Here is a 23,818-nt window from a genome sequence, read left to right on the forward strand (position 1 = left end):
ATTGAATTGAGAGGCACGTTTTTTGGACCGTGGATGAAGCCATAGTAACATTACATTTTTGTTTTCAGTCGAACCCCTACCCAAAGAAAAGTAACGAATTTAAAGATAATATGAATATATTTTTGGGGTACCTACCCAGTGTTTATTTCACCTAAGCTGAAATAATTTCATCACCACTTCAAAATACTTAGGTAACCTACTTGTTTTACATTAATTTTCAAAATACCCTTTCGTAAGTAACTTAAGTAAGTATGTACTTACATAGCTTTTAAATATTTGACTCTATGACTTTCTGAACAACAAGAGCTTATTACGCTCAGGAATATTATGCACTTCTCTTTGGATCTCCTTTTTGCATAACTATCAATTCGGTAACTTTAAAGATAGCAAGGTTACTGCGAGTACTTAGTTAGTGAGTTAAAATCAAGATTCAACATTTTAATCACAAGGAATGTCTACAGTTTTTAGAGTACCTACCTACCTAACTTTGATGTGTGGTCTTCATAACCAGTCACAAATCCCTCATACATAAGTACTTAAACTTATGGTAATATTTATGAGACACGTTCCAGAAATCACTTGTTCATTGATCATACTACAATAAGGTCGATTGTCGAGTGGCTGGTGCCTGAGTTTTCGGCACGTACGCAAATCGACTCGCGCGCAGTTACGTTGACTGATTCATGGCTACAGTCACCACACTTTGTGAATGGAACACAGTACTTTCTCTCAGGATTTCACAGTCTGTGCCTAAAATGGTTTCCCTGAAATAATAACAAGTGTAGATTTCTGCCTCGACCGACACTAATGATTTATTTATTTATATTGGAGCATAAGGCAAACTTGCATTAAGTTATACATACGGCATCCTAATAATGCACATTTCCATATTTTCCATACAACATTTTACCAATACTTAACTATTAATAGGATACAAATACCTAAGTTGGCAATTTAACCGAGTAATATTATACTAAAATATATTTTATTTTAAAAACAACAATATTTTTACAAATTACAATTATTCAAACCTTATGGTAAACTACTTAAATACATATATAATTACACAACCTACATCATTTAATTACTTAAATATTAACAAAAAGGTGTCCACCTATGAATAGGGTCACCCTACTCGGAACAAACTGTAACGCAACAGTAGCCGAGAAGACATTATTGTTCACTCGAGGTTTTAATCTCGTGGCTTGTTAGCAGTTTATTACTTTATTTGGTTCTATTTTAAAATGAAAGGCATATTAATATACATAGTTCAATTGACCGCCAGCTTATTCCGGTTTCCGGTCTTCAGTTTAGAGGCTGTTCCGGCCCGTAAGAAGATATAATTTGTGTTAGTAAACTCATTTTGTACGTGCTGTAATTATGATGTGGTATCAATGCCCAAGTGACAATAAACCACAATCAATAATTATTTTAAAAGGAAACAGCTAAATCAAGAGACAAAAAATATTTTGTTTATTCAAAATTGGCATGCCTAGTTTTTTGTTCGATACTGATTGTTGGAAAGTGGACAAATATTTACCTACTACATTTTGTGTCAAATAGGGTCTTTATTATTTTTAAAAATTGGCCAAATGCGTGTCGTGCCAGGCGCAGTTTAGGGTTCCGTAGTTGGCCGTCGTTACCACAATATAATTATTTCAGAAGCAAGCAATTACGTCATCTAAAGTCACTTTTCATATTTTCTTCTAAGGAATTTTTACTGGTAACCCCTGAAACCTATAGGTAATTGGAACCCATAAAAGAATACAAAATTCTACTGTAATTTCTCCTACCTAATGTAGATCTACAAAAAGATAACATCGAGGGCACTATTTGCAGATAACCGCAGTTACATTTACTTAATTAGTCATCTCGGCCGCGATCACTGAATGTTCAGTTAAATATTAACAGCGATAGCGAACTTTAAAGTAATGTTTACCCGAACTAAACCATTATCTAATCGGCAGCTTACAGCCAAAAGCGGTCGCAAGTATAGCTCATCTAAGCAAACCGAACAGGTCACTGGACTTCAAACTTAGGTACTCGTAAGTTACAACAATAGTACCTACTACCTACTACCTAGGTACTTTACTTACAATTTGAAAAAATACATTTTTAAAAGGCGGCAACAGCTTTAAGGGTTAAAACTTTATAACAAATCAGACTTACCTATTAGAGACATTTGATTGAAATAAAATAACCCTAACTTATTTTTTTCTTTCATGTACGAACTATTTTTTAAAGTTATCAATACAGTAAACAGCCCGATTTTCGACCATTAATAAATTAATTAATCGACAGGATATTTTATATCGCAAATGTATATTTTCCCGTTGACACTCTGCATAGCCTGGCTCCTTCACTCATGCTGTGTAACTCCAAGCAAACACAGCCTAATCCTTAACTAAGCCGAAACCCGTAAGGTACCATCCTAAGCCCAATATTGGTCAAGGTCCATCTAAGTATATTTAACCGCGCATGAATATTCCTACCTATATCAGAAATAATTGAATCGTAGTTTCAGCGGGATTCAATTTTGTATGATCGGATTAGGTACTAAGTAAGATTGACTTAAGTTGCTTAGTTATTGATTTTATTGGAATCATAATGTTCAAACTAAGTAAGTACCTAAGTATATTTCATAATTATAGGTACCTACTTTTTACTTAAAAATCAACTGCATAAGGTGGGACGTGAGTCTCTAACTGGCGCGCACTGACTGGTGGTTAGAGGTGAATCCGTGAAAGGCATTAGGCGAATTTTATAACAAAAACTAGCTTTCCGCCCGCGGCTTCGCCCGCGTAGAATTTTGTCTGTAACAGAAAACCTTTATCGCGCGCGTGCCTGTTTCAAAAACCGGGATAAAAACTATCCTATGTCCTTTCCCGGGACTTAAACTATCTCTATGCTAAATTTCATCAAAATCGGTTCAGATAGACAGACAGACAGAGTTACTTTCGCATTTATATTAGTAGGTATAGAAGTATAGATAATGTTCTAAGCCTAGGTATCATTGCCAACAATTAGACAATAACGGACACATTTATCACTAAAGTTAGATGTGACCTTTTGTTATTACCAAGCTATTGGAAAATCTTGGTGTACCTATAAGATTTAAGGCAGCACAGATCCTTAAGTTCATTTACCTGCATCGTGTTCAGATGGAATTGCTGTGTAACGATAAATAATTATGTAAAGCCATTTAATTTAGGTTAACACAAAAAGTAGCGTTAAATTACGTATTTTTATGGTCTAATAGAAACGATTCTTCGAACAAGAAAACATAAATCTTTTCGAACTTCAATCGAACAATCCTCTGATAAATCTAGAGCAAAAAATATTTGAGTTTATAACAATAAAAGTAATGTAAATAATTCTGATACTTACTTCATAATAATAAGAAATAAGTATAAGTCGGTCGGTACCCATTAGTTACCAACGTAGTAATTTCAAAATTATTGTAGCGCAGTAGCGCAGTGTATTGACTGCGCAACATTTTTATGTACTTACAATATGATTAATTTTATTTAATGTTTGAGTTTGTATTCAAATATAAGATCGTTAAAACGCTAAATATTTAACTCATTTAACTCGACTGTAGGTACTACTAAGTAAGTATCACAAAAGTTACATAAGTTTACGAGTATTCCCCTTTCAAGAAAAAGGTATCACTTTTATTAGACCTTTACCTATGCTTTAAGTAGTAAGCAACTTGAATCATTAGGTTTACATGAACGTTGCTCTAAAAGCAAAACTCAAAAACGGCTAAGTAGACCAATAAATTTGGTATTTTTATAGCCCACGGAAGGTTTTTAAGGAGAGAAGAAACAAACAAAAATAGGCTAGTTGCCTAAAAAATTTTTTTTAGTCCGTAATGTTTAATATAAAAAAATAATGGACACATATATTTTTATTTGTCAATCTAACAAATAATTACATAGTTATGGTGCGTTGAAGTTGCGCACGACGTCACAACGTGCGGCATTTTTAAGCAAGCGTTGACGTCACGGGCCTCTTCTTATGAACTTTGGGCGCTTTATCTCTTTAAATTTTCATTAGTTTGAAAAAGTGAAAAATACGTGTAGAGTATTTTTTGATAAGTTAACTGACGGACTAATTAAAACTCTTGCTTTTTGACCCAGGCAACATCCCCATTGCGTGGCAAAATTCACGCAACCGAAGCCGCAGGCAAAAGCTAGGTATAGAATATCACTCAAATACGATCGCAGCCCGCAAGGGTCCGCAAGGTAGGTACACACGGCCACACTGTTAACTATCCATTTCCGTTTTTGCTCTCGCTCTAATCAAATGGTGATTATTTGCGATAGAACGAGACGACATGACAGACAATGGATAGTTAACACTGTGGCCGATGGTACCTAAATGACTATAAAAACAATTACATGAATATTTTTATTTATTTAATTGAGACACTAAAGTTAAAATGGCTAAAAAGCCAACTAGGGAAAAATCTTGATGTTTTTTTAGTGAAAAAATAAGGTGTTCTGACTTTATTGGAAAGTGATTAAATCCGTTGTTTCGTCTTTGTTTGCCCGTGAACTTTACCACGATACCAAATTTGCACCTCGGATGGAATGAAAAACGGAGCGCAACTGGTGAAGAAGCGCCAGGGCACGGGACTAGTAGATGCTTCCTATTCTCATCTCTCGTTCCATGTAGCAACTCCTGTGTAGCGCTGGACCCGCATTTAATAAAAACCAATTTTTTAAATCATAATAAAGTCTCGAAAACATTGAAGTAAAAACGTAAAACATCCTGTATGACTACAATGGCTACTCCAACCAAGAACGTATGTGGTATGATGTATATTATTATTTAGTTGGTAACTTTCTAAAAGATAGCCAATAGCTACTCTGTACATATTTTCTTACGAAATTATTGCCAGTGTAAAAAATAAAGATGATACTGTCAAAGTTGTCAATCTCAATGTCAACAATTGTCAAAACGAGTAAAAAAACATCGCCTTTCTTACAAAATTATTTAATTCCTAGAAAGGAATTATCTTTCATTTGCAAAAATAAGTGGTCTATTTAATAATATTGATGAATCGCACTTATCACTTTAGTCTAATTTAATATCAGGCTTAGGTATATCAGCCTACCCACAATGTCATCGTTTCTGGAGAGGCAAAAAAGTCTTTTCAATCACTTGAAAGATGCTGAAGAGCAATACAGTTTTTCTAAAACAAACAAAGCACCTGCTACTCAAAATTTCAACGTAGTAGACAAAAAAGCGGTACGAAAACGTAAAAATGAAATGAAGCAGTTCAGAGGCAAAGAGAGTATATTCAAAAAACCACAAGAAAATTTAAGGGATTGTTTGAGAGCAAGAAAGATTCCAGATTATATGAAAAATCCACAGAAATGGGTTTATTATTCATTATCAGATGTTACCCCTGAACAAATGTCGGACGCTACTAATATGGTTACAGCTCAAACTTTCATTCGTGAATTAGAAGAACAAGAAGCGTCAAAAATAAATGGGAAACAAGTTGAAGATGATTTTGTTTTCAAAAAACCTACTTTCTACATGTCTTCAGTCATAAAGAAGGTACTTAAGAAGCCAAAGGAAGAGGATGAGAAGGTTGTCTTTAAGAGTAACAAAGTTGTCATGCCAGAGTATGTTGTTGGAGTATCTCAGAAAAAGGAAAAGAAACAAAAGGCTACAAAAACACCCCAAGATCATGCTGATAATGTTAGAAAGGTGGAACTAAAACTGCAACACCTGTTTGAAGATGAAGAAGACTAATTTTATATTTATTTATTACTTGTAATTAAGTTTATACTTCAATAATATTTAGGAACTAAGTTTAGTTATTAAACTTACTTTGTACTACATAGCCTTATGTATTATTTCATTTGTTGACATTATTACCTAGCTGCCTAATAGAAAGTAAACTACAGTATAAAAGTAATATACTTTGGTAAGTAGGTACAACACTACCTAAGACACCAACTTAGGTTTTGCTGTTATGAAAAGGTGGCGATAATGTCTCAATGGGATGTTTATATCTAATTAACAGTAAGGAAATATTATTTTTATAGTAGGTATGGTCAGTCTCTAATGCTCCTCAATGAAATTTACCTTTATTCTAAAAACAAATCTTTTTTATGAATTGTGTTACATTATCACACACAAAGGATATTCTCTTATTGCATGGATGATGAATAAAAATACAATTGCATTTAAATAAATTTATTTAATGCCTTATACATATTTATTAGCACTGTGATATAATAGATGACTCAGACTTGATTTCCAAATTGTCAGATTGACTCTCTGACTTACTTTCAGCTGCGAAAGCACTAAGATCCCTCATCATAGAATATGCATCTTCACCGTCTGCATAATATTTAGGTTCAATTTCAAGTATTTTGAAACCAAGTGAGTTTGTGTAAAGGTTGAGAGCTGCTCTGTTGCTTTTCCTTACATGCAGCGATACATATTTGGCCTGAAACAAAGTATAATAATTACACATTTTATACATTCGACATTATATTTAAACAATTTAAGAAAATATATTTACCTGAAAGCACTCTACCATGGCTAGTGAAGCTTGATTCATTAATTTTTGAGCAAGGCCAAGTCTGCGATGCGACCGTTTAACAGCCAGAGATGTTATGTGACCATGACGATTATCTTCTCCATCTTCCTCCATTTTAGCCAAAACATAGCCTGGAATAAATATTATGAATTTATATTTTTATAGACCTTCCTTAAATTTCTCTATCTTGGCTTTCAAAATCATTTAATCAATACAAAGTCTAAATCACATTGATTTGTTTTATATCAGACTTCCTATTCAGTAAATAAAAAATCTTTGAGGGAAGCCTATATGTTCAGTGCTGAATATAGGTTTCCCTCAAAGATCCACTCCATCCATCCACTGGGATGTCCTATTGCTAAAATGATGATGTAAGAAGTTATTATTACCAACAATGTGTCCTTTCTCATCCTCAGCTACGTAGCTAAGCTGTGGCCAAGACAAGCCATGGTAGAAGTAATATTTCATCTGATAGTTCTCTGGCAAACACAGCAAGTTGCAGTGTTGCATGTTCATGAGGTCGCTGGGGCGTGCACAACGGATGTTCATTTTGATCTAATAACAATAACAATTAAATTACTGTAAATGTCATCAGTAATAATGATGATGAAACTTTATCAAATATTACTAATGTTTTTTACCTCTTTGTTAGTCCTAGTCTTTTCTAATTTTCCTTAACTTATTCGGTTGTCTAGTTTCTGAAGCTGGTGGGGTGTCTGACATACCACCCAGCAACTCCCTCACAAATCTGAACTTAGATAGACAACACTTCCATACAACATACCAACCTAGAACAAAGAACATAGACATTTTCATACTTATTGTACATACAGTCCATGATTTCATGATGAGTGACTGTGATCCAGACTATAACTCAATCTTATGAATATAATTATGACAAATTGGGCTACTTACAAAAGAACACAAAGACAAAAACTAAAAATATGCTACATAGGAAGGTTAGAATAGCTAATATCACTTCCTTCATATCTCACCAAGCTTAAGTTACTTGTTATCATGAACACGAGATTATTGCACTCACGTTACCAGTCAAATAAAATAGCGATAACTCTAATTTAATAATTAGTCAAAACTAAGCGTATTAATTAAAACATGTATTGTGTGTTGGTAGTGTTTATCATGCAAAAGCAACACGCCATTTTGGACCTATCGTGGCCGTCCTACAAATTGTAGAAATCAAGACTTTTTTCATTAAGTATAATATGGTCACTGATATGAAAGTGGATATATTTGTGAAAATTATATCTTTAAATCTACAAAATAATGTATAAAAATATTAATTACTTTTTCAAAATCTTGATATTATTGAAAATTCGGGAATTATAACCTAAAAAATGAAACTGACATTGACAGTTAATTTTTTTTTAAAGATCGAAAGAAACCACAGATATGGAAAAGAAACCATCGAAATGATCACTGAGCTTATAGCAATAATGAAGTAAGTACATCGTATAATAATCGTTTCGGTCGTATCGTATTTTTTCAATGCGAAGAACAACAGTTGTACAATTTAAAATGGTTTCAAGTTTCAATCGATTAATTTAGGGTTAATTAATTAATGTAGCCACTTGTTTAGGTCATAATGTTATATTAACTTTATGGTTTAGGGCCTCTGGCATCATCCATCAAGGTCTTTAAATCCTCTATGATCGAAGCAATTTTTGTCTAAAACTTTTTCAGTAAGGATTGGTGCACACTGCACACAAACAAGAGTTGCAGTGGTGGGAACGAGAGGTGGGAATGGTCCCGTTGCACACAATCAACTAAACAACAGCCCCATAACAAGTTTAGTGCCACTTGTGGAACGAACAATTGTTTCCTTACAGTCTTTGGAAAAAAACAGCGTTGTAAAAAAAATACGAACTGTCAATGTCAAAAATGGAGTTTGTTTTTGTGTGTGATTTTGTTGTGACGACGAAAACGAGGGAATATAATTAAGATTACTGGGGAATTCAATTTAAGAAAGCTGCTAATGGTCCAGCATCTGCAATTTTTTCCCCTCTAACATAATTTATGAAACCTAGTAATTACTACAAAGCACTATGCGGTTTAAAGATCTACTGACACAATCGATGTAAGTGTCGATGTAATATTTCACAAATTGAGACTATTGTAAGTTACATATTTTTTATGATTTTTAGGAGACACCGCAGTCCAACTTTTAGTAAAAATGAAGTCAAAACTTTATTGGAACTTATAGATAAATATAAAACAGTATTGTTAAATAAATCAAGTAATACCACTGCCTGCCATGCAAAAGAACTGACCTGGGCTAAAATAACGAAAATATTCAATTCTAAAGCATTTGAACATAAAAGAAGTATGAGTTGTTTAAGAATGAAATGGGATAATCTTAAAAGATTCGCTAAAAAAGCATCTGAAAACTTACTTGAAGTTGGTGATAGTGATTTTGATAGCCAAATAGTGACTATGCTAACTGAAGTGGAACATAATAAAAATGTGACACCACTAACAAAGGACTCTGAGGATGACGGTAAGTTAATTAAAAAAATCATAAAGAAATATCTTTCATATACAGGTGTGTAAATCTTCTGTCTGTGTCAGTACAGCACATCACTTTATTTTTATTACAACTGTCTGTGTGCTTAGTGTAAGTTTGCATTGAACATTGTGGCTAGTGAGTGTGTCAAAAATATCTCAGAAGTGTAGTAAAAGTATCCGCTTAGAACGCTGTATGTATTATGTTAGACTTTTCATGACATTTTTTAATGCAGTTCTAGCAATGATGTTTAGTGTAAACACTAAGCATATCAGTTTCCTGACTGTGAATGTCAAGCTTTAGTACTATTCCATTTAGGCCCGATTCAACCAAACTTTAATACGAGAATAACTTTGGTATAACTGGCACATGGACAGTTTCAGTATGGGAAATATGTCAAGATGACAAGTTTATTCTGAGATATTTTACAATTGTGTTTCAGAAGAATTGGAGGAAACAAAAGAAGACTTGGAGGAAAGAAAAGCAGACTTAGAGAAATATTGTGATAACAAACAAGATGAGGATTCTCAGATGTGTGAGTATGTTTTAAAAAAAAGTTTGTAATTTGTACAGGTTTATAAAATATTGTCATTAAATGTTAATGATATTATCAGACATTGCAATTCAATAGTAAGTTTATATTATTATTTTCAGTTTCAGGAGGTGAAAATGATAAAAAGAGGTAATTTTTTTCATTTTCTAAATAATAATGTTTAAGTTTGCCTTAATATTTTACTCGATGTCTTTATGTTTAGTGCCAAATTTGCTACTCGGTCCATGAACTTTACGGCACATGAATGCAGCCTACTTCTCAAGTGTATAAGAGCCGAAAAAAGGAACATATTTTCAAAGGAAACTAACAGTGCTGCTCTCTGCTTAAAAAATGATGCTTGGATTCGGGTAAGCATTTATACCATCTCTTGAAATAATAACAAGGCCTGTTCAAAATATTTGCAATGGATAAAATATCTTCCGAGGCATTCGACTCTCACCGTCATTACTTTCAGGTTACAAAGAACTTTAATAGACAAAGCCCAACTAAAAGATCAGTGAATATGCTCCGAACAAAGTTTAGCAACATGAAGAGATCATGTTCTAAAAACATTGATATTTCCGCTGATAAAAATAAATTTGTGATACCAAAATTGATCAAAGATGACATACAGGTAATTCAATGAGTTAACTGTTTAATTTTTTTTAATTTAAGCTTGTAACTCCGCAATGGACGTAGATTCTACGTTCAACTAAATACAAAGAAGTACCAACGCTCACCAATACCAATAGATGGCGCTGACAGTGACTTGACAATCGCGGTATGAGAGTATTTTTACGTTACCTTAGGACCTCCGCCGTACATCATTTTTTATCTGCTTAGGTCGTCAGCGATGCAAACTACTGTTCCCACGTCAGCTGAGACAGTTAAAGTCCGGTCGGCGAGCACGTAGAATTTCGTTGAACTCTAAGTAGGTTACTCTATAGCATATAGCTGACTGCAAGTTAGGCCGCATCTCCACAGACACTGAACACCATATATTCAAACACCGTCCTTTGTTAGCTAGGATTGTGAATACAGCTCAGTCTACACCATACTGTCTTTGCAATTCTACAATATTCTATATCAAAATATATTTACATAGGCCATAAATCTGATTGAAAATTTATCAAATGTATTTAAATAATAATTAGACTAATGAGGCTTTATTATTTTATGTTAAATATTTATTTAATGTTAATTTCAGAAAATAAAAATAGAACCAACTTTTAAAGAAGATAAAGATGACATCCAACAAAATGATGAAAGTGAACAAGACGAAGATATTTCTAGCAACCATGGTCAAAATTACGAAAACAATGACATAAAAAATACAAACAAAACCGTAAACACCAAAGAATCCCCTGATCCGCTTAGTATAATCGTCAAAGAACCAGAAATAGGTAATAATTCCTTGAAACATGATTCTTTATGAACCAACCACCGGGTTCTATACCCGGTCGAGTTAATGAGGGCTATCGTTTTAGCGCCACTGTAGAGTAAGGTCCTGTCACTTGCTAGTAGCGAAGACAGTGGCACCAACTGGTGAGCGCTAAAGTGGTAGGAGGACTATCGCATTTGCACTCAACAAGATGGCGCTACTGTAGAGTAAGGTCCTGTCAATCGCCAGGGGTGCCAACTGTTAAGTATAAAAACGATAGCCCTCATTGCGCACATGGCGGGCGGTACGTCACATCGACGCTCTGTGGGCTGAGTGTGAGTTTACATCAAACGCTCTCACTAGTGAGCGCGTTTAAAGGTTCGGACAAACCAACGCGTGCAGCGATGGCGATGGCGATGGCGACCACTGCGCGTGCAAAAGTTGTTTCACACTGCCGCGACCGCGATGTCGATCACTGCGCGTGCAGGTTGTCACTGTCACCACAACTGTCATGCATATTGTCAATCACGTCTACCTATTCGGCAAAATGGAAACTGAATTAAATGATTTGTTTGGAGCTTTTGATGCAATTGAGACAGTGGAAACACTTTTTCACTCAAGTTTATTCAGGCGGCCATATATTATAGAATGAGACAGGATTACATGCGCTATTGGTAGTAGGTATTGGTAACTCATAACCAAGCTATATTTCTGGCTTCGTTTGTAGTCCCTAGAGCCCTAACCTTTTAATTAGATTTAAAGAAAGGTTTGATAGGAAGGAGGACTGCACTAAGGCTTTCTTGGCCTCAGTGGGGGAAATGAAACACAACGCGGACGGTTGATATCTGGTTTATTACTGTTATGCTATTGCTATATACAAGATTTACATAGTGTACACAATTCAATGTGTCCAGTCCAATGTGCCGTCGGTGTAGAGTGCCTACGGTGCACGTTCGTTCAGGGTTCATGGGCCAATCGGCTAGCATGTTGTACGTCGCGGTCGATGCTGACGTGCTCGTACAGTATCCTTGTGGGCAAGTAAGATTATAACCAATTCATCTTTTTCCTCGACTGAAAAAATTTGCCCCCATTATCTTTTACCATTGTCGTTCTTATCGTTAAATCGCACAAAACTACACAGAACTCAACACAACATCTATCAAAATCAATTTTCATTTTATTTTTTGGTGCAACAGTCATCTTGACATTTACTTTTTTTAAGGCAAAGGAAATTACATTATGCACCCAAACCACAGAGTACATAATAGTCCAAATATCTTTTTTGTCTTTAAAAATAACCCAAAAAACCCAGTTTTGATCAACTAGGTGTTTCTAGTGGCACTAAATTAATGACTGAGACGTTTGATGACTTTAATTAGGTTTTTATTTATGGCATAAGTACTTAGAATTGCTCTAGGGTAGAGATGGGTTTCCACCCGGGTAAAAACCCACATGAGGGTAAAAACCCAATAAAAACCCGTTTCATTCCACCCGTGGGTGTTTACACCGGGTGAAAACAAATAATTTTATAATTATTTCAATTGGTATCTTTTCTTTATTTTTATTGAATTTTTCTCATTTAAGTTTATTGATTAATAAGTAATAAGTCAAATTTAACACTAATATGCATTTATATCGTGGCCAAATCGTAAAATTGATCACGTTATGATGATGTGACCAATTATTTTATATAATGGTGTTATTTCAAGAATCGTTGAACCGATTTAGAAGAAATTTAGTAGGAACACAATAATTTGTGATCATGGCAAGGACATGGAGGGGGGGGATGCCAAAGATGCCAAACTCTCTCTTTGATGACATTACGGTATAAAGTTACAAATAACAACACCAACTACAAAGTACTTCTGCTTAAAAACTTGAAATCGAACCGCCCTTCCGCCACTGTAACGCATTGTAACGTTTTTCAAGACCTCCTCTCCCCCCAGATTGCAATACGTGACACTAGAATGCCCCCTTAGCAACAAATACCACTTCTCACTTTAAAAAAAAGCTATTTTTGTTTTCACCCACCAGAATGGGTGATAATGGGTAAAAACCGGGTTTTTACCCAAATCACCCGGTTTTAACCCAATCGGGTGAAATGGGTTTTTACCCACTACCCATCTCTACTCTAGGGCCTTTTAGAAAGCTGCAGACATGTACATTCTCAATTATTTTGTTCTGCAGATAATATCCCAATTTTATTTATGAATTTGAAGAAGCAGGTTCTCAAGAAAACTAGAATAATTTGTTTATTACATAAAAATAAATTCTGATATTGATACTTTATTCTAAAACCTTTTTTATTATTCAAGTAGGTCAGACTAGTGGTATGTTATGAATAATTCATTTTTAATTGTGTAAAAACTTTTTAACAGATCCTACTTACTATTTATTACATCGATTTTAAAAAACAGAAACGTCACAGTGACAAATGTCGCGATGATCGCTGATCGCTGCGTGCAGACGCTGCATAGATCGCCGCGACCAATGACAGGACGCGTTGATGTGAACACATCGCTACAAATTCATACACGCTGTCTGGTCGCCATCGCCATCGTCATCGTGCACGCCGGCTGCACGCGTTGGTCTGGTCTAACCTTAAAACATGTATGAAAATTTTAGTTTTTGAACGTTTCCCGCTAGGGGCGCTGTACAATCCGTCATACATTTAATGTCATTTTTGACGCGCTCGCTAGTGAGCGCGTTTGATGAAAACTCACACTAGGCCTTCTGGTACGAACGGCTAACACGGGGAGGGGTGAGGATAAGTGGAAGGGAGAGTCGCATTCCAGCGAGGTGCGTTAGTTAGCTCGGGTTGTAAATATTTACTTTATTTTAATTATTGTTAACCAATTCAGATGATTATTGTTTTATAAGAGCATACCAATAATGCAACAAATACTTCTTACAACTGTATAATGATTTGATTTTGATACTGGGTTACACACAATAAAAATGCTTTTGGTCACATCAAAAATATTGTTCCTGAATGTTATAATTATTGATCTCTTCTTACTTTGCAGGATTAATGAATATTGATACAATTAGCAATTCGAATAACAATGAAATAACCAAACTAAAATTGGAGATACTGAAGTACCAATTGGAAAATGCAAAGGTTAGTATTTTTATAGTATAGATAGAGGATAGATAAAATATGTAAAGTTACATAAATGCTGGAGTGACGATTCTCTTGCAAAACCCATCACCAATCGAGAATAATGTCCGAATTTCCTTTTTATTAAATAAATAAATATCCCTGGACTGAATTTTAATGAAAAATCTCCCCAAATCCATATTTCATTTTTAACAAAGACCCCATACACATTTCAGTTAGAAAAGAAGAGGATAGAAAATGCTATCCTTGCGGAGGCAACTATAGCGGAGGCGAGAGCGACAGAGACAGAGCTACTTCTGCGAGCTGCGCGTTTGAAAGCGGTAGCGGCGGCTTCAAAGCTCCCTGAGGGACACCCTGCGTTACAATACACGTCAGAAGAAACGCGTGCGCAGCGGTACATCGATAGCTGCCATCAGACTTGAGACTTTATTACTAAGGTACTAATGAATATTATCGTTTAAAATGGCCTGGTGATATTGCCAATTTGTTTTCAGTTACTTAATTATTACATTATAATAAAACTGAAAAGACTGTTATAATTTAAGCACAAATCATAGATATGCATTTGTTTAAATCACAAAGTACTTTTCATTTTGTTAGAGTCCTTAACTCTATGTTAGTGATAATATAATTCTTAGGTCATAAGTTAATAAACACTTGCAGTGAAGTGATTTAAATGAAAAAAATACTTGGGTTTCGTTATAAAATTAAACAAAAGACATTAGATACGAAAACTTTGTATATTTTACTTGATTGCGTTTTACAAGATGATTAAATTACAATTCAATAAAAATTATTATTTTAATATGCATTTGTACAATTTCTCTATACCTAACTAAACTACAACGTCTATGAAATATATTACACATCACTAATATACAACATGTTTTTACATTGATATCATATCCTACATTTATCTACTTACGCCATGTATAAGTACAAAATGTAGGTACGTACGTACATACATACAATAACGCTAGTAAGTAGTAGATAAACGTTAAGTAAAGACAAGCCACAAGTAAGTATATAAAAGATGAGCTTTAAAATAATTTAGTACAATAATTGAGCATAATAGCTAACGGTTGAGTCAGTCAAGTAAATTGTTTCAATAAATATTGCGTTAGTTTAGTCCTTACGAGCCACGGTTTTGCGTTTTGCGACCGTCGAATTGAATTAAAATCTGAAAATTAATTCAATTCCAAAAGTAAAAATCAGTTTTACATAGGTGTATTTATGTTTTGCGACGGTGTCACTGCAGTAGTTACGGTATTGGTGCAATGCAGTTTAATTGGCATTGCGTTTGTACTTTTTATGCAATCCACAACACTATGGCACGTAAACAGACTTAGGAATCATTTCGTCAGGAATTTGAAGTACAAACCTTTTTGTCGGTTCTGTTTCAAGGAACGTTTTCTGTATACTAATAGTTAGAACATTTATTGTAACTTCGATGTTTATTGTCCAGAGCCACAAACTATACTTGTCTATTCACATCACGTTTAATACAGCTCTGTATTATGTGCCTAATTTCAAGTACAGTCCGTGACTTGAAAATACAAAAGTCTTGTTAAACTGAGCATTTCTTCACAAACATTCAGATATCAGTAAATTGTCAAGCGCCATAACGTTAAATGCTCACAGCATAGTTAAAAACAGTTTACCGGCTCATTAAGTACTAAGTACTAGGTTGGAAGCGATGCGACGCGTCGCCAAGTGGTTCCTACCGGAATAATAACTCGTTATCTTTCGAAACAACTATTGCCCTCGACAAAATAATGTCGCACATTATAACTCACATACACATGCTACAAAAGTTACAATATTGTTGCAAAATTGTATAAAACTGGACGGACAACTCAACTCACTACAGCTAAATGAGCATCCAGCAATTAAAAACTCGTTTCTCTAGTCAGGTGCAAATATCGTTCCGTCAATAAAATAAAATGTTCTAATGGCAGCCTTGATTTACCATAATATATATTTATGCTAAAATCTAAATAGAAACTCGGTTATTCGTCATCGTGTTGGCAGTCTACGTTGTCGTATTGTACGTCCTATCTTGAAAATTTCTTTGGTAATATAGCGCTAATCGCGTTCAAGCGAAAAGGCTCCTGTGCTGCCGAAAGCAGCTCAATAATTTACTCTTAGCTCACACTCGTCCGCGGGCCCGGTCTCGGGTCCGCCACGTCTGTCATCGGCCACCCTACGCTGATCGTCGCGCCATCTAGCCGGTGGTCATCCTAGTTTACGTTAATTTATATCCTCCGCTGACGTGACCAGCCTCTTGTCACTTCAGCGTCGTCCTTATAATACATCGATAAACTATCGTATAAATAGTGACAATCAATAAATCCGTCCACACCCCGCCGTGCTCTCCTCTCCGTTACGTCTATACGGTGACGGTCCACGTCGTCTGTAAAGGCGCCTGCGCACAAAACGACTTTCTCTCGATTTGAATAATTCCAGATAAACGCCGAATATCTGGACTGGGTTACCCTGTACTTGTTATAAAACATCAAGGGGTTCTTCCAGACCGGACCCGATCTGGAAGTGAATCGGTGCGATTTGGGAATGTAAAGCGTCTGTGGGACGCGGGAGTCGGTTTTATATTTGGAGAGCGGCAAGCGAGGGTGTGCCGGAGTTGTTGTGAGGCGTTAGAGGGGTGAGGGGTGTGGTGGGGGCCGAGGGGGCGACGGCTGTGGCCGGTGTTAGGGGGGTGTCGGGGTGTGGGGGCGGGTCGGCGGCTCGCACGAGTACTCTACGGAGATCCTGAGCGCGGGCCGCGAGCGTTCGCGCGGCTTCGGCCATTTCCGCGACGGCGCTGGCGCAAGGGAATTGCTGGGCGGCTGCCTTCGTTTTGGCGACTGTCGCTGCGAGCGCGTCTGAGAGGGCGTCGGAACAGCGTAACGCTCGGGACTTTAGACTTGCGTGTTGGGCGCTCCTGGAGAAAAAAAAAAGTGTCTCAAAAAACGTCATCATTACCTAACAAGACACAATTTCATATCAGAAAGGCTGTCTTATCTTAATTGCAATAAATTAAAAAAACAAAATTTGTACATACCTATGTACTGTGTCCCCAACGTGCACTATCCGATGCGCGCTCAGGACCACAAACTTCCCGTGTGCAAGGAACACATCGGGCGGCTGGCCCATCTCAATAGTCCGCAAAAACGCCTCAACCGCGGTGGCGAGATGCGCGCCGTATGTCGCGGTCTGCGCTGCGTAGAACGCTGCTAGCTGTCTGTCGTCGGGTGGAAGACGGGTCGCGGCCGCTACTGCGCTCACCTGTGGACAAGCAAAGACAAAATAAGGATAAGAACTGATGCTAGCTTGTGTGTACTTAATCTATGGACGAAGAAAGATACAAGAAGGATTGAAACTGATGCCAACGTCTACGTGAGACCTTGAAACGATGGTGGAAACTAAACTGTTTTTACTTCAGAAAGAAAAATAGCCAACTGCTTAAGACGTCAGAAGACCTTGTAAATATTGTGGATCTTTTTAGTTGAGGATGAAAAACCGCCAGCAAAATAACATCAATAGTGTGAAAAGGAGATTCACCTTACAAATATTTGATATCTAGCTAAGTTTCATCTAAACGATACATAGTCAGCTATCCTCGTACAGCAGATCAAGTCAGGCTGTTTTCTGGGCACTATAGTTCATAGGCAACAAAAGTCTAATCGATGATTCGAGACCAAGAACTACATCTGTGCCAGCACTGCCAACATGGTGAGTATACAACAACAGCAGATGACTGAATGTTCGAGAACAAGAATTCAAAACTTAAAAAAAAAAGAAAATAGTTTCAAGCTTACCTCGCCAGCATGTGCAGCGTGGTCAGCGTCTCGACCAACGCGTCGAAGGAGGCGCGTCGCATAACAGGGAAGGCGGCGCGAATCTCCGCGTTAAAAATTTAAAAAAAGAAACAAAGAAAAAAGAAAATAGTTTCTAGCTTACCTGGCCAGCGTGGTCAGCGTTTCTAACCAACGCGTCGAAGGAGGCGCGTAGCTTGTAGGGCACGCGGCGCAAGTCCGCATTCCAAATTTAAATAAAATAAAAAATAAAGAAAATAGTTTCAAGCTTACCTCGCCTGCATGGTCAGCGTCTCTAACCAACGCGTCGAAGGAGGCGCGTAGCTTATCAGGCAAGGCGGCGCGAATCTCCGCATTCCGCCGTCCCACAGCCGAGCGCGATTCTAGCCGCACATAGTCGTATTCCTCGGTCCACTCGTGTTCCGGCACTGGGACTGTTGCTGATCGTCTGGAATTTGGAAAGAGAATTGTAGCTTCGAGATGGAACGTAGATGCGCAACTCTTGGAACTATTAGCGAGGAAGTTCCAATGCCCGTACGTACAGTAAAGAAAACCCAAGCAGTGGCAAACGCATGTAATGGAGTCCCAGAAAAGTTAAAGCAAGTAATGTAGAACTGATGGAAGAAAGAGATGACTCTCCTCTGTAGCTATAAGGTGCAATAAATGTGTTTCCTAGAAGATCTGGGTTAAGACAAAATTTAGGCGTTTAGTCGCATAATACCCGCTCGCATAATACGTGCATCTAAGAATTAGTCCATTCGCGAATTAGTCCTTTCAAGACTCGGAGGTAGGGTACCATTTTGCGAATTAGGCACTATACGAAAGTCATTTTAGGACTCATAGATAACTTCTCTCTTTCAATACTTCAGTTGTCAGATTCACAACTATCATCATCACCATCCCTTTACAGTCCACTGCTGGACTATGAGCCTTTTGCCATAATTCCCACGCTTGGCAGGCGGGTTGGAGATAGCAGTTTAAAAGGTTGATGTTTTTCAGAAAACGCTGCTGCCCGTTCTCTGTTTGATGTGTAGTCCCTAAGTCGCCTCTTACGACACCCGCGGGAAGAGTAGGTGTTGGTGATAAATGTATTCTACTCTGCCGCCACCATACGGCTAACCACACAACTATTGGTGTCACAACTATTGATGACACATTTCTATACAAAATTCTATGCTCACCTAAATAGTAACGACGCATTTCCATTGATAAACGAGGCTGCTCTCCTCACGTCCTCTGTTAAGGACCGCGCACACGCCACCAGCTGGTCGAGCGCGTCTTGCGTCCCGTCCGTGGGCTCTCGGTCCCGCTCCAGACGCTCGGGCGCCCAGTCGCCGGCGTCTAGCGCGCTCGTCGCCTCGTGCGTTATGCGCTCGGCGTCTTTCAGCGCTTTCACTAGGGGTCTTAATTTTACTGCGATACCTGGAATTAATATAGCTTGTGTTATTGCGGAATGAAAGAAGAGATGACTTTGCTTACAAAATTTCAAAACATATCCTATCACTACGCCTCCTTAGATATATTTTTTTTTAATTCATGCAACCGAAGCGCTCATGACATAGAATCAGTGCACCTACCATGAGTTTACGTTAGGTGTGCTCGCTAGCGAGTACGTCAAAAATCTCTATGAAGATTTTGTTTCTTGAAAGTAGCCGCTAGGGGCGCTGCACAATATGTCATACAGTTAATGTCATTTTTTTACGCAGTCGCTAGCGAGCACACCTAACGTAAACTCATGGTAAGCACAGTTCTGAATTTTCGGTGTGGCGAAAACACAGATTTCGATTCGACGCGAGACGTGAGTCGAATGCCACATGCATTAGGTGTAAGATGCGCGCAATAACCTTTTATCGCGCCATTTTGTCGATTTTACGCGATAAATGTCACATTTGCCGTCTACGTAAAATCATAGATAGGATCATAGATTTTATCACGGCGAGCCCCGCATGTGACAATTTCGTCTCGTAAAATTGTTGGAAAAAATACTGGAGTAAAAAGCCTTTAAGATAAATTACTTCCAAGTCTACCTTTGTCTTGCGCATCATGCGCGTTAGCCAGCGTAGCATCAGCGAACACGGCCAGGTCGTGTAGCGCAGCGCGGAGTCTTGCACCCGCCACGCGCACGTCTAACACCCGCGCGCGTAACGCCCCCCGCCGCCGCCAGCCCGGCGTCACGTAGGATAGTAGACGGGATACTGATCACTTCAAGTCTACCAACCTTTGTCTTGCGCATCATGCGCGTTAGCCAGCGTAGCGTCAGCGAACACGGCTAGGTCGTGTAGCGCGGCGCGGAGTCTTGCACCGGCCACGCGCACGTCTAACACTCGCGCGCGTAACGCCCCCCGCCGCCGCCAGCCCGGCGTCACGTAGGATAGCAGCCGGGATACCGCTGCTGACGCTTCCTCCTGGTGAAAATAAAGTGGACTTTAATATTGGTGATTAAGGCAAATTCGTAAGTGCAGGAAACCTGGTAAAATATCTGTTTGGGCAAACAAAACTACAGCAGCTGGGATATCGCTGCTGATGCTTTCTCCTGGTAAAAGGACATGTAAATGTATCAATGCTTTGGGCATACAATCTCAATCTATGCAGAAGATACCCAATAACCCAAAGGACACTAAAAGATCCTAGCAGATGTATTTGCTGATAGAAGATTTCGCCAATATTGGATCTTTTCTCAATAATTACACGCTCAGCGTACTAGCGTTGGCAAAAGTGTAGAGTTAAGAGACAGTTAATTTTGCTGTAATTTTCAACGTCTCTTATCAGGCATTCTGGCATTATTCTGATACGTACTTGTAATCGTTCTAAAGCTTCCAACGCCGCGTCGCACGGCAGCGGCAGCGCCCGCGACCGAGGCACGTCATACGTGCTCGACGCCGACGCGGCAGAATGTACTGAGCTGCCAGAATTCGCCGACGCGCTAGACGTGGCAGAAGTGAGGCTCCCAGTGCCACTGCAAGCCGAGTCGGCACTGGCGGGCCGGGGAGCCCTTGGCGCGTCGTACCAGTCGGCGATCGGACGCGGGCAGTCGTAGTTCCCGATCCGTTGCACCGGCATCGGGGCTCGGGGTACGTCGTAATGTGAACATTCTTCGATCTGGAAAAGAATTAAGAGATTTTTGAAATACTTGATTGCAGATATTGTAGAATTTCCATGCGATTTTGTACTTTGAGGGTATAAAGAGAATGATAAAAAACTGCTCCAGGTAAAGACATGCCTCTACTTTAGCCCAGATTGGTAAAAAGGTGAAAACAGGGAGAGGAGACCCTTGATATTATGTAAACATTGAAAAATCGAGAGAATTATTTTCGTAATAAAATCGTCTTTGATCTGAACTCAGCTTAGTTGTCATAATAATAAAGTCGAATGTTACTCACTTTGGTAAACGCCGGCGACTGCTGCGCCGGCAGCGGCTGGTGCGCAACAGGCGCGGGCGTGCGCGCGCGCCGCCGCTGCATGGCGCTTGCATCGAACACACCCGCCACTATCCGCAGCCGGTTGCCCGGACATATTCCCTGGAAACAAACGGGAATTGTAAGCTTCTACATGGTCACCTTATTCGTTATGAATTATTGTCCATATGAGCAGGGGATCCTGCTTAAAAAAATCTACTGTCCCATCCTGGATCAGACTGCACTCAAGTGCCCTCCCTTGGGCCACGTTAAGCCCATGTTCATGGACTACTTGACATAGGTTGGAGCTACGTTCACAGAACCACTAGTCACTCTCGGATGGGACAAGAGGAGAACATTTACAGAAATATGGTGGCATTGGAGACGGAGAGTGGCCCTAAAAATCGAACACAGGACCTCCGGGTGAATATGGACATAATCAAATGTTTAGGGTAAGTATCAACAAAGTTGCTTCTATAATTATTATCTAATAGCCTTTGAAATGTGTATTAATTTCAGATGTGTCCCTATACGTAATTAATACTCACAAGTTATCGGTCTATTTAATGACGTTTGGAATTAGTGTCAATAGTGTCTACGTGAGATGCGTCATCATCCATGGAGTGCGTGTTATGCCTACACCGAGTACAACTCCCATATCGGCCATTGATGCGTCATGGGACCTATCTATTAAGGTAAAAACAACTCATACGTGTGAATAACCTTCCATTGCCATTTTGACATTATGAGTTCATTTTCGGCTTATTACAATTTAAGGTCACATTCAGTAAAATTAACTTTTGGCTTGCGGTTTTACTGGATTAATACAAGTTAAAGAGAAACCAAGACTGTGCGGTCAGGATTTCGTTATTGAAACATTTTACTAAAATAACTTTAAATGCTCGGCATGATTAATGCAGCCGATAATAATGAATGTTAGTTATAGTTGGACTGGACTGGTTAGAAATCGACCATTGCTCGTCGCAGTTCCTCACGGGACATGGCAACTTTAAACATAAACTTCACGAATTCAAACTAGTTCCGTCTCCTTTTTGCGAGTGTTCCACTGATGATGTCAGTCATGAGCAGTCTGCCCATCATATCTTGTGGGAGTGTGATCTTTGGAAACATGAACGTGATATAATGCTTAATTCAATACAACATACATCTGTTTCCGCAATTTATTACACCGATCTTGTCGCGACAAGGAAAAATTTCCGTGCTTTTAAGCGATTTTGTGAAAAATATTATTGGCAGGTAGTTGCTAATTGCTCATAAGATAGGCCCCCTTAATTTAATTTATTGTCCGTGGTGCATAATCTTTTTCTTAAAGGTTTTAAACCTTTGTTTGTCACCTGTCATCCGCTTTGCAATGGAGGGAAGTCGAACCTTAATTTCGAACTCCTCCTATGTTCTTCTGATTAATTTCGTTGCGGGTCCAATGACAGTTTAACTTTCCCCCGGGACAAACTTGACCTTCATTGGTTGGGTTTTTGTGGCGGTCAAGCTGTAGATCCTGGCTACACAGGAGTTGCAGTGGTGGGAACGAGAGGTGGGAATAGTCCCGTATAGTTGGACTAGTCAAAATTGAAACTTGCTTGTCTGTTTACAATGGCAAATTCTAACTGGGACGTTCTGAAGGTATTAGAGCGTCGTCTAGTTCTGCACAAAGGGTAGTTACTACGTCTGGGTGCCAGCGCCACTAATTCCTATCTTATCGACCAAAATACCGCAGCACCTTGAAACTATCGTCGCTCGTCAGGCAAACGTCTTAGCGACGGAACAGTCTGTTAAGTGAATTTAGTTTAAATCCAAACAGTTCTTGCGCGTTACGAGAGCTTGAAACTTCTTTTGGTGACTTAAATAGCGCTAGTGTTTGTACTCCTGTATGTAGTCTACTTCTATTTTAGGTGTTAAGTTTTTTTTACTTACTTATTAGGAGAGGAAAGAGCTGAAGGTTTTCAGCTGATTTTAAATTATTTTAATTAAAATTCTCTAATTCTTCTAAACTTGTAAATAAACACATTATTTCCGATTTAATTCATTTTTGTGTTTAATTCTACTGGCCTATGGGTAGAGTCACTCGTTCGTCAGAACACGTGTGCTCATAGTGAGATTATGTCATGCATCGGGGATGATTGATCGGATTCATATTTCATTCCATAATTCCCTCTAGGTATTTACTGTAATGGTCACGTCGTCTCTCAAATGAGGTAATATAAGAGTAGGCGCACACCGTTGATTTTTCGTCGGCCGATAGTTTAGTCGGGCAGTTAAACAGTATGGGCATGTATGGGAGTGCGCACACGACGCCGATTCGATTTGGCCGATTCTTCATACAAATTTTAAATTGGGCACAACTATCGGCCAACTAAAAATCAACGGTGTGTGGTGCGGTGCGCCTACTCTTAAAGTCTCTTGTAAACCCCGACACCTAATAGGTAGGTAGTTCTAGTTCTACTAATCATCTAAGGTAAATGAATCAGAA

General features: G+C 38.3%; 4 protein-coding genes across 10 annotated transcripts in view; 2 read left to right on the forward strand and 2 right to left on the reverse strand.

The window, feature by feature from the left end:
• Positions 1–4,950: 4,950 nt before the first annotated feature.
• LOC114358129 (protein TSSC4) lies at positions 4,951–5,860 on the forward strand. Its single transcript, XM_028312009.1, has one exon. The coding sequence runs from the start codon at positions 5,128–5,130 to the stop codon at positions 5,767–5,769; it is 642 nt and encodes a 213-aa protein (XP_028167810.1). The 5' UTR covers positions 4,951–5,127; the 3' UTR covers positions 5,770–5,860.
• Positions 5,861–6,200: 340 nt separating this feature from the next.
• On the reverse strand, positions 6,201–7,972 carry vnc (GNAT family N-acetyltransferase vnc). 3 transcript variants are annotated; one of them, XM_028312010.1, is made up of 5 exons: positions 7,871–7,972; positions 7,207–7,353; positions 6,955–7,120; positions 6,548–6,696; positions 6,201–6,472 (listed from the first exon to the last, which is right to left on the reverse strand). In XM_028312010.1, exons 3-5 carry the CDS (start codon positions 7,112–7,114, stop codon positions 6,242–6,244), a joined length of 540 nt encoding a protein of 179 aa, XP_028167811.1. In that variant the 5' UTR covers positions 7,115–7,120; positions 7,207–7,353; positions 7,871–7,972; the 3' UTR covers positions 6,201–6,241. The 3 variants fall into 3 exon arrangements, with proteins under 3 accessions (XP_028167811.1, XP_028167812.1, XP_028167813.1); XM_028312011.1 differs by lacking the exon at positions 7,871–7,972 and adding an exon at positions 7,481–7,818; XM_028312012.1 differs by lacking the exons at positions 7,207–7,353; positions 7,871–7,972 and having other exon boundaries at positions 6,955–7,139.
• A 474-nt stretch (positions 7,973–8,446) lies between these two features.
• Positions 8,447–15,141, forward strand: LOC114358128 (GATOR complex protein WDR24). 2 transcript variants are annotated; one of them, XM_028312008.1, is made up of 9 exons: positions 8,447–8,660; positions 8,728–9,080; positions 9,532–9,621; positions 9,741–9,768; positions 9,842–9,986; positions 10,094–10,252; positions 10,826–11,021; positions 14,026–14,120; positions 14,336–15,141. In XM_028312008.1, exons 1-9 carry the CDS (start codon positions 8,629–8,631, stop codon positions 14,540–14,542), a joined length of 1,305 nt encoding a protein of 434 aa, XP_028167809.1. In that variant the 5' UTR covers positions 8,447–8,628; the 3' UTR covers positions 14,543–15,141. The 2 variants fall into 2 exon arrangements, with proteins under 2 accessions (XP_028167809.1, XP_028167808.1); XM_028312007.1 differs by having other exon boundaries at positions 8,448–8,660; positions 9,529–9,621.
• Positions 14,928–23,818, reverse strand: part of p130CAS (Serine_rich_CAS and FAT-like_CAS_C domain-containing protein p130CAS) — a 69,581-nt gene continuing 60,690 nt past the window's right edge. For all 4 annotated transcript variants that reach the window (XM_028312004.1, XM_028312005.1, XM_028312006.1 and 1 more), the window contains exons 3-9: positions 21,316–21,453; positions 20,732–21,034; positions 20,154–20,340; positions 19,117–19,357; positions 18,209–18,383; positions 17,182–17,405; positions 14,928–17,061 (exon numbers count right to left, since the gene is read on the reverse strand). In XM_028312004.1, coding sequence (XP_028167805.1) covers positions 16,725–17,061; positions 17,182–17,405; positions 18,209–18,383; positions 19,117–19,357; positions 20,154–20,340; positions 20,732–21,034; positions 21,316–21,453 — 1,605 coding nt within the window. In that variant the 3' untranslated portion in view covers positions 14,928–16,724. The remainder of the gene's footprint in view (positions 17,062–17,181; positions 17,406–18,208; positions 18,384–19,116; positions 19,358–20,153; positions 20,341–20,731; positions 21,035–21,315; positions 21,454–23,818) is intronic.

The sequence above is a fragment of the Ostrinia furnacalis genome, unplaced genomic scaffold (genome assembly GCF_004193835.3).
Source record: "Ostrinia furnacalis isolate ACB-3 unplaced genomic scaffold, ASM419383v2 OfSCF3744, whole genome shotgun sequence".
Lineage (NCBI taxonomy): Eukaryota > Metazoa > Arthropoda > Insecta > Lepidoptera > Crambidae > Ostrinia > Ostrinia furnacalis.

Coding starts and splice junctions, on each gene's coding strand:
- LOC114358129 (XM_028312009.1), top strand. CDS start 5,128: ATGTCATCGTTTCTGGAGAGGCAAAAAAGTCTTTTCAATCACTTGAAA.
- LOC114358128 (XM_028312007.1), top strand. CDS start 8,629: ATGCGGTTTAAAGATCTACTGACACAATCGAT. Junction 9,081..9,528: donor AAAGGACTCTGAGGATGACG/GTAAGTTAATTA, acceptor ATTGTGTTTCAG/AAGAATTGGAGGAAACAAAA. Junction 9,987..10,093: donor AAAATGATGCTTGGATTCGG/GTAAGCATTTAT, acceptor CATTACTTTCAG/GTTACAAAGAACTTTAATAG.
- vnc (XM_028312010.1), bottom strand. CDS start 7,114: ATGAACATCCGTTGTGCACGCCCCAGCGACCTCATGAACATGCAACAC. Junction 6,697..6,954: donor TGAGAAAGGACACATTGTTG/GTAATAATAACT, acceptor TATTTATTCCAG/GCTATGTTTTGGCTAAAATG. Junction 6,473..6,547: donor CCATGGTAGAGTGCTTTCAG/GTAAATATATTT, acceptor ACTTTGTTTCAG/GCCAAATATGTATCGCTGCA.